This window comes from Penaeus monodon, chromosome 38, assembly GCF_015228065.2.
Source record: "Penaeus monodon isolate SGIC_2016 chromosome 38, NSTDA_Pmon_1, whole genome shotgun sequence".
NCBI classification, from domain to species: Eukaryota; Metazoa; Arthropoda; class Malacostraca; order Decapoda; family Penaeidae; genus Penaeus; species Penaeus monodon.
This window is the reverse complement of record NC_051423.1, coordinates 9,338,387-9,348,834: the sequence shown is the minus strand read 5'-3', so window position 1 is coordinate 9,348,834 and position 10,448 is coordinate 9,338,387. Positions and strand designations below refer to the sequence as shown.

The 10,448-nt window shown below is 41.3% G+C and overlaps 1 protein-coding gene across 1 annotated transcript; it reads right to left on the bottom strand.

The window, feature by feature from the left end:
- Positions 1 to 2,679: 2,679 nt before the first annotated feature.
- On the bottom strand, positions 2,680 to 4,805 carry LOC119596594. Its single transcript, XM_037945914.1, has 2 exons — positions 4,563 to 4,805; positions 2,680 to 3,200 (listed from the first exon to the last, which is right to left on the bottom strand). The coding sequence occupies exons 1-2, from the start codon at positions 4,668 to 4,670 to the stop codon at positions 2,802 to 2,804; spliced, it is 507 nt and encodes a 168-aa protein (XP_037801842.1). The 5' UTR covers positions 4,671 to 4,805; the 3' UTR covers positions 2,680 to 2,801.
- Between the last annotated feature and the right edge of the window lie 5,643 nt (positions 4,806 to 10,448).

The following is a 10,448-nucleotide window of genomic DNA, read 5'->3' as shown; positions in this document are numbered from 1 at the left end:
GAAATTTGTTATCTAACCCACAATGTAAAAATCATCGGACGAGCTTCCGTGTCGCTGAGCTTGAGCAACGGCCACTCATGGCTGGAGGTTGAATACGAGATGCTCGTGGCAGAGGAGCCCAATAATAGTCTCCTAGCCATGGATTTCCTGACCGATTTCCAGTGCGTGCTCGACCTGAGTTTGGAGGAGAACATTACGCTCAATAGAAGTCCACGCAAACCCCTGATAAAATACGAATAACCCTACCTGGATCTGCAGCTCAGCGTGACCAACGGCAAAACATTCTGCACAAAGACCTTGGTGGACACAGGTTCCGGGACAATTATTGATTTGAAAAGAGCAAAGGCAAAGGAAATTCAGATCGGGAAACCCTAACGTTCAGGCAAGCGATTTTATAAAGTGAACAGCCCGCTTAAATTATCCCTCGGCCACTCCTCTCGCATCCTCAAAGACGTGGAAGCGTGTGACGACTCGTGTTACAAACTGATTCTGGGCCACAGGAACCTCAAGCAGACGCTGATCAGCATCAAGGACTGGTCGATGACCTTCAGAACCGGCGAAGGCAATATCACACTGCCTTTCTGCAAGTAATGAGAATTTTTGTCTTGTATTTGTAGTTTAGTTGTAATTTCATGTATTTTCCTCATTAATAAAAAAAAAAAAAAAAAAAAAAAAAAAAAAAAAAAAATATATATATATATATATATATATATATATATATATATATATATATATATATATATATATATATATATATATACATACTCCTCCTTTCCCTCTCCTCTCTCCTCTTTCTCGACCTCTCCCTTTTCTCTCTTCTCTTTCTCTCCCTCTCCCTCTGCTCTCTCTCTTTCTCTCTCTGCCTTTGTCTCTGTCTCTCTCTTTCTCTGTCTCCCTCTCTATCTATCTATGCTAAGAGAGAGATAGCCTTACTCCGTTGCATTGCTTCATATTAATTTGTATATAAATCTCTCTCTCTCTCTCTCTCTCTCTCTCTCTCTCTCTCTCTCTCTCTCTCTCTCTCTCTCTCTCTCTCTCTCTCTCTCTCTCTCTCTCCTCTCTCTCTCTCTCTCTCTCTCTCTCTTCTCTCTCTCTCTCTCTCTCTCTCTCTCTCTCTCTCTCTCTCTCTCTCTCTCCTCTCTCTCTCTCTCTCTCCTCTCTCTCTCTCTCTTTTCTCTCTCTCTCTCTCTCTCTCTTTTCTCTCTCTCTCTCTCTCTCTCTCTCTCTCTCTCTCTCTCTCTCTCTCTCTCTCTCTCTCTCGCTCGCTCGCTCTCGCTCTCTCTCTCTCTCTCTCTCTCTCTCTCTCTTTTTTAACATCTTTATTTATAGTCATCATACAGATAATTACATAGGTTGAAACCAGTTTATTTTTAAAAAACATTTAGGTTTCTTTTTGCGGGTTAAAAGTTACTTATCTACAGGAACTTATTTGAAAGCCCAACCTATTTTCACTATAAAAAATGAACAGTTTATTTTATTAAGCTAACACAGGTTACGAAAAGTGGGATAAATACATAATAAGGTTATATAACAAAGTTAAGAGGTGATGGTTTGCTCGACCGCCATCGGTGTGCCGCTGTCTTCACTTGTTGCGTGGTCATTTCGGCGACATCGATAGTGGATGTGAATGCGTTCCACAGACGTGCCGTTCTGGCAGAGAAAATGCGCTGATGCTGGCTAGACCGCGACCTCGGAACTTCCACCAGGAGCCGATTAGACGGTACCGTTCTCGTACTTCTCTCTCGGCCGTGGGGTGGGAGACGGACGCTGGCTAGATGAGGCAGCTGCTGCACCTGAGCCTTGTGGAGCACAGTTAGAGCCCCGACGATGTTCCAGCGCGTCGATGTGGCGAAGATTGGCTTCCTGGATAAGCCCGAGAGCCCGTTTTTCTATTTTGTCCAGCCTGTTGAGGCTGGTGGGCGCAGTAGACGACCAGGCCAACGAGGCATATTCTAAATGGGGTCTGATCTGGGACTTGTATAGTGTAAGTATTCCCTGAGGATTTAAGAGGTGGGATATGAGGTCGAAGGGCTGTCACCTTCAAAGAAGCTGTTTTACAGATCCTGCTGACGTGCCTGTTAAATCTTAGACCACTGTCTATGTCTACACCGAGGACTGAGATAAAGTCCTCGAGTGGAAGGGCGATGTTATTCATGAAGATTTTGTCCTTCATGACGTCTGATGCAGCTGGAGAGCGGGATATAACCATTGTCTGGGTCTTGTTGGGGGCAAATCTTACTTGCCACTGTGATCCCCATTCGTAGATTGCTTGCAGCTTTGAATTCATACTCGTTGCTACAGCGTCATGATCCTCACGCTGGTATGATACAGAAAGGGTACAGTCATCGGCATAAGCTTTGATTTCAGGATGTTCCCTAAGCATATCATCAATATAAATATTCCATAGGATTGGGCCCAGTACAGATCCTTGTGGTACCGATGCGTTTACCGGATACTCCTGGGATGACTGGCCGCCGATGACCACTTTCAGTGTTCTTCCAGTGAGGTAATTATCAAATAGCCGCAAGAGGTTACTGGTTATGCCTCTTGCTTGTAGTTTAGCGAGGAGCCCTCTGTGCCACACTCTGTCAAAGGCGCCGGCGATGTCGAGGGCGATCACCAGAGTATCTTGATTGGTATCCAGAGCATCCTGCTCTGGATACCAATAAGACTGTGGTTTTCCAGGTGTTCCATGAGCTGTTCAGCAATTATTTTCTCAAATACCTTACTGATGCATGGCAGAAGAGAGATGGGTCGGTAGTTGTCAGGATTTGTTTTTGACTGTTTTTTATGAAGAGGGATCACTCTTGCTTCCTTCCAAATGGTGGGCCAGCAGCTTTCTTCGATGCACGACTGGAAGATAGATGATAAAGGCTGGGATAACTCAGCCGCACACCAGCGGAGAGTTTGCGGGCTGATATCATCTGAACCTGGTGCTTTTTTGTGTTTAGGTTCTGAAGGATCTCTTTTGTTCTGACGCAACAGATTTGAAGACCAGGGAGTTGCTCATGGCATATTGAGGGTATCTCCGGAGGTGTCCTGTTAGCATCTGGCACTGTCATTTTGCGGCTGAATAAGCTTCCCAGAAGGTTAGCTTTTTCCCGATTACTCGATGCAGTTGTTCCATCGGGCTGGGTTAGTGGAGGTATTGTGGATTCCCGGGTTTCCCCTTGGTACTCCTTGACGAGCGACCACCACTCCTTTGTAGGGGTTATCTGTCTCCTTCCCCTAGTTTGCGGGGCCGTTGGAGCCAACGAGACCTAAGCCTCCGGCCTCCTGTTTCGGCACAGAGTAATTGTCATTGGCGTTGTCTTGTGCACTATTACATTTGGTAGCGTCTTTTAGCAAGAAGAAATAAAATATGTGAAACAGTCATTTGCCCAAAGCATTCACCAAAAATATAGAAGATTAAAAGCTTGTATAATGAATGAAACGTAAAATTAAATAATCAGAGTAAAATTAAACTTAAAAGAAAACGTTAAAATAAATTAGATAAATGAGAGAACTTTACTGTTATCAATCAGGTTTTTATATTCACTTCCATCATTCATTTGTAATATACTTAACGTATTTTATCATTCCCATTTGAAGCCTTTTGGAAAAACGAAACAAAAGTCAAAACTCAAAAACCATTATTATTAAAATTAAACACAAAAGAAAAGAATAAACCACCGAAAAACATAAAAGTACAGCACAAATACACTTAAAAAGGGGCAATCTTAAATAAAACGAATAAAAAACAATACCTCTTAATGCTGCAGACTCACTGTATGATTCCATAAAAGGCACGTAAATTAAAACAAAGCACAAATAAAATGATAAAATCAGAGAAGAATGGCGGCTATCTGAAGGATAGCCGACCGTGGTTAATGAGCCGATGCCTGTGCGCAACTCAAGCAAGGTGGTTGACCCCACCTTATTTATACAAACAAGGTCGTGCGCCAGGAGATGTTCGCGCATCTAGACTCATTTCCTCGTTAAACATCGTCTGCCTTCTCTAAATGTTTCTTTAAAAATACAAATTTATCTGAAGATTGCCGTGAATTTAGAAAATTAAAGGAGGTTTAATGAAGAAAAATATACACAAAACAATATAAACACTAAAAGAAGGGAACCAATATACATAAATTTAAATAGACGATAAAAATTGTTTCCGTGGGCTAGCTGAGGGGTTTGGCGCCAAATGCCCGTTGAAGATTTTCCCTCTGCCTTGTCCGTCGCCATCTTGGGCGCCATCTTGCTATCCCCGTATCTACGAGGGCGACCCACTGACGTTATCCCTCGCAGGCCTCGAGGGGGACATCGTGACGTCGTTGCCTCGATTAGCTTGGGCCAAATCTCCTAAAAAAACTAAAAATGTCCAGGGCGTCTCCATCCTCCACCTACAGCGCCTCCGTCAGGCGGTACCTTCTGCATCGTCGCCGTCAGCGTCTCCGTCAGGATGCTCACGCCCTGGTCCACACTTGTAATATTGGTCGCGAGGACACTTTGTGGGGGTTTAGAATGATGCTGAGCGGGTGTGGGTTGCCAAAAGGAGCAGTAGGAGCGGCAGCTCACTACACCTTGCTGCCTGCTCCCAGAGTTGACAGTTTCCTCTTCGTGTCTTCTTGCCATCTGTTGCGGGCCCATTTGCAGGTGGCTGTCATTTCTTTGCAAGCATTTTTGTACATATTTTATTATGCCTTGTGGGATTGGCTTTGTACCTTTGCCACAATCTGTATTTCTTTTTGGAGGCTTGATAACATCTGTAGCCAAACCAGGCTTGGTCCCCAGGTTTTGTGATGTATGTCCGCGAAGGGACATATTTCTCCTGCATTTCAGCGAGGATTCTGGTGATGGAGGATGCTTTCTCGTTTGCATTCCCCGCCAGGAGAACATCCCAGTTCTGTGACTGAAGTTCTGCCTTCATACCTAGCCAGTTTGCGCGGTTCCAAAGCCATATTTTTCTTTGTCTCCTTTCGTCTGCTGCGGGGGCGAGGCAAAGATGTGACATGACTGCAAAGTGATCTGAAGTTCCTATTTTGCCGAGCGATGAGCAGGAGATAAAGTCTTCAGTTAGGTCCGTTATAACAGGGTCGAGAGATCTACCGAGGATGTGTCGGGAAATCTACGTAATCTGTCAGCCCGTGAACTGCAAGAAGGTCCTCATATGCTGGCTGAATGAGATGGTGATTAAGGTCCCCAACTATTAAGAGGTGCTGACAGTTGAAGCGAGTCTGAAGGACGTCTAAATTTTCCGTTAGGAAGTCCATTGGTGTTCTGCCTTGCCACTGCGGCCTGTAGTGGGCGCAAAGTAGTAGGGACTCATTTGACTTAAGTATGACCTTCAAGAAGATAGCTTCCATCCAGTCTGGTAAGTCAACTGTTAACAGCTGTATTTGCAGGTTTTCTTTATAGCACACAGCTACACCTCCGAAGTTCTTTCCTGTTCTGTCCCTTCTTTGCCACTGTGAGTAGCCTCGTATCTTACCAAAAGCAGGTTCTACCTCTGCATTAAGGAAAGTTTCAGTAGCCACTATTATGTCGGCACTGACGTTGAGGGCCATGTGAGTCAGCTCACCAATATTGGTCCGGAGACCTCTGACACTGGCAAACAGAACTGAGAGGTGTCTCTGGTTATTTTGAAGGGTAGGGATCAGTGAAGCCATTTAGTATACTGGCCCTTGGTGGCTGTTGAAGTTGGGATGTGACCAAGAAGGAACAGCGAGTTGATGAGCGGCCCAGTGTGGGGGTGGAAAGAAGTAACGTTGCTGAAGGGGCGGAGATGGAAGTAGAGGTTGAGGGTGAACTACTGTTTTCTGTGTTTGACAACTTCGATATTCTGACACGAAGTTTCTTAGCTCTCTTTCCAGCAGTTCGGCCTTGTCTGCCGAAGCCTTCCACCTGCAGTTGTTCAGGGTGTGACCTCTTGCCTTACAAAAGTCACAGGAGGCCTTATTACGGCAGTCTCGTTCGTTGTGTCCCCGCCGTCTGCAGTGTGAGCACACGGGGGGCTCTGGTCTCTTCTTCTGCTGCGCTCTCCTTCCCCCCTGAGTCTGCTGACGAGTCTCTCGTCCCGTCTCTGATTTGCTGGGAGGCGGAGGCAGCTGAGCTCTTTGATCGGGATTCTTTTTACCGATAGGCGTATGATAGGCGTATGATCCCACCAATCCTGAAGTGCTGGATCTTGCTGTGTTTGTGTGGAAAACTCAGCGGAGATCCTGTCGGGTTTTGCAGTTACAGCCTTCGATTTTACTGGAGCAGAGCAGTCAGTCTCATTATCATCACTATCACACTATTATCAAGTATCAGTATCGTTATAGTCTACCAGTTTTATGATCAAGAATAGCATTTTCTACATTATCAATGATGCTAATATGCAATAACTAATATTATTCTAATTATGCTAATATTGTCATCAATTATTGTAATCATCGCTTTCATCATCATCATCTGAATCGTCATTATGACTTTCCTCATCCTTACCTTCCTTATCATTATGTTTCATCATCTGTGTCATCATCATCACCATCATCATTATCATGCTTAGGATTACGTCCATCCTCATTTCCCTTCTCAGAATCATCATCTTTCGCTTTACCCCGTGTTTCTTTCACTTATTTATCAATCATTTATCTATCCATTTTCATTCAAGTTTCCTTTCTGTCACTCTCTTTTGTTCTGTCTACCCCCCCCCCCTCTCTCTCTCTCTCTTTTACTCTGTCTCCCACTCTTTCTATCTCCTTAATTCTCTCTCTCTCTCTCTCGTCATCTCTCTCTCTCGTCATTTATAAAAAAAGAATATATATAGATATATATATATATATATATATATATATATATATTTATATATATATATATATATAATATATATATATATATATATATTTTCTAGTGTCTGTCTTACGACACGCGCGCACACACACACACACACACACACACACACACACACACACACACACACACACACACACACACACACACACACACACACACACACACAGCATATCTGGGTGTCCGTTATAAGGAACACTATACGAGTCACTAATGACACTTCCTCATAGGCGTTTGAATTATCTTTTCTTGTCTTCCCTTTTCTCCACATATCGACAAGAATAACATTTGCGTAGCATAAGTAAACAGAGAATGCAAAGATATGATAAAGAACACTAGAATAAGAAAGGCTTGATAAATGTTTTTGTCACAGAGCAACGCTCAGAAATTGAAGCTTAGAATTTGTCTGACAGGCCCAGGGCTTAGCAAGAGAATGCATGGCCTAGGGAAGTGAGTTATTCAATAACAATATCAAAGGCAAAGTGGAAAGAAAAGTCATTATATTCTTATCGTTTTCTGTACAGATTCCATAATGACTCGTCTACAGGAATATGATGAGAATAATAATGATGATAAAGGTGATAATAATGATAAAGGTAAAATGACAATGTCAATAAGCAATAAGATAATGCCAAAATAAACATTTCAGATGATGAATTATAGCTGAGAATCAAAATAAAATTCGGACCCGTTCTCTGTTTATTTCAAACCGTAATCGAAGCATAAACAATGTTTTTTTTTTTTTATGCACATTGTATACAGTTGTAACGGCGGCTACGTGAAGCGATAAACTTTCTTTTCTCCTAAAATTTCTTTACTCTTTCTCCTTCTCTGTCCAGTATGTGTTTAAGGAAAAGGAGCGACTAGAGAATGCCAAAGAGTGACAGAGTGCCATTGCCCTTCGCCGCCTGTGGCTCCCCCGCTCGACGTGTTCGGAACGCTCATTTGCATCATCATCATCATCATACATCATCATCATCATCATCATCATCATCATCATCATCATCATCATCATCATCATCATCATACATCATCATATCATCATCATCATCATCATCATCATCATCATCATCATCATCATCATCATCATCATCATCATCATCATCATCATCATCATCATCATCATCATCATACATCATCATCATCATCATCATCATCATCATCATCATCATCATGATCACTATCATCATCATCATGATTAATATTATTATTATTATTATTATTATTATAATCACTGAACACGAAAAGGCGACAGCAACGCCCGACTGTGGTCCCTCTTCGTTTTTATCTCTGCTATTGTTACCAATATCATTACCATTATTGTGATAATACAACTAATAATATAGTTAATAGTGATGATAATGATGATTATAAAAATAATGATAATATTGATAATAATGATGGTGATGATGTTAATGATAATGATAATGATATTATTATTATTACTATCATTATTATTATTATTATTATTATTATTATTGTTATTATTATTATCATTATTATTATTATTGTTATTACTATTACCATTATCATAATAATGATACTAAAAGTAATAATAATATTATATATGATAATATCAATGCTAACGATAATAATAATAAAAATAATAATAATAATAATAATAATACCGATCATTATAATCATTATTGTTATTATTGTATGTTATTAGTTTTATCATTATTGCTATTATTATTGTTACCATTATTTCCATTATTACAGTTATTATTTTTTACAATTATTATTATTATTATTATTATTATTATTATTATCGTTATTATCCTTATTATCATTATTATTATTATTATTATTATCATCATCATCATTATCATTGTCATTATTTGCAATATGATTATTAAGTTTAATATTATTGTTACTACTACTATCATTATGAATATTATTGTTGCAATTAATATCGTTATTCTTATCAGAATTATAGTTATTATCTTTATCTTTAGTAGTAGTAGCAGTAGCAGCAGTATTATTATTATTATTCATATTATTCTTAACCTTATTATTATTATTATTATTATTATTATTATTATTATTATTATTATTATTATTATTATTATTATTATTATTATTATTATTATTATTATTACACCATTATTATTATTGTTATTATCATTATTATTATTATTATTATTATTATTATTATTATTATCATTATCATTATAATTATCGAATAAGTTTCTTTAGATTTGCTAATTAAAATCAAACACCGGGTCACTACCATCGACCTAGGGTGATTGAAGTTTGAGGCAATGGAACACCAACAGAAACATGCACACAACTTCCGCAGAACAACCACAAACTAAAACATCTAGTCAAGTCAACTCACGAACACAAAAATATTTTAGATCGATAGGGCTCTTCTGCGCTGTGCTGTCCAAAACTATTTTTCGGACTTCCTCCAATTTTGGATTTCACGGTATTTGTTCAAGAAACTTAGTACCTTGTCGGTAGATCAGCAACAGGCGTCTGCAAGGAGCATGGTGGTAGGTGCATTTGCGTCGGCGTTGTGAGGTTCTTGAACACCGCTGCCATCAGATGTAAGCGAGTGGCCCCCGCAAGCCACCAGATGTAAGCGAGTGGCCCCCGCAAGCCACCAGATGTAAGCGACACGTAAGTTGGGAGCACCGCGTCACCAGATGTGAGCGAGACGAGAGATGGACTTGGGTGGGTCAGTGAAAAGGGGCTTAGCTTGCTGGTTTATTCTTGAAGACAGATATGAGACCCCCAAGAGACCCCCGTGTCCCCGGGTGGAGGACGAGGTGGTGGAGCTGGACCCTGTGTGGCTTGGCCTGTCTGCCGTGTCTCTCCTCTGCCTTACGGACGTGTCCTTTTATGCGGCGGTTCCCTTCGAGGGCGGATGTTTATCCCTGTGCGAAAATGAAAGCCGGGCGACATCTGCGTCCTGCCCAAGGAGAAGGGCAGCTGCTTGGACGGGGGTGTGAAGTGTACATCCAGTCTTGCTACGTATTGTTGACATCGCTCGGCCACGCGCAAGGCTCGTCCTCGAGCCGACTGTAACGCTTGAAACGATGCAGTAGAGGATCTGTTCGGTATCTACAGATGGTTCCTGGTGATCCGCGGGTCGCTAGGTCGTCGCATGCCAGGGTAGTGGGTGTGGCAGAGGTTTCGCACTGAGGTGCAACATTCAGTAGCGAGGAGGGTCAATCGTCTTCAGAAGCTGAAATATAAGTGTACCAGGCCAGTAAAAGGGCTAAGGAGGAGGAGGATAATGTGTTTGTCAATCACCTTACTAAATAGCAAGAAAAAAGAGAACATAATAAGAACAATTTCTCACAAGTAAGAGTAACGTGTCAAGTAAGGTATTAATTACTCAGCGAGTTCAATAAGGTACCATCATATTGAAGAGAGAAAAATTAATTGAATAAAAATTCCATATCTTTGGGGTAAATAGGCAAGTATATATGCTTCGAACACATGGGCAGCTGGGCCTGAACTTAATTCTAACAGTGCGCGTCTCGGCGCTTCAATCGTATGAGTGTAAGTGTGCGGCGGGCGCAGGGTTCCTTCGTTTACGGCCATGAGCCGGGCTTAAAATTAACTTGCGGTGATTGTAACCGAGTAAGCCTATATAAAGCATGGTGTCTGCAATGTGTTGCCATGAT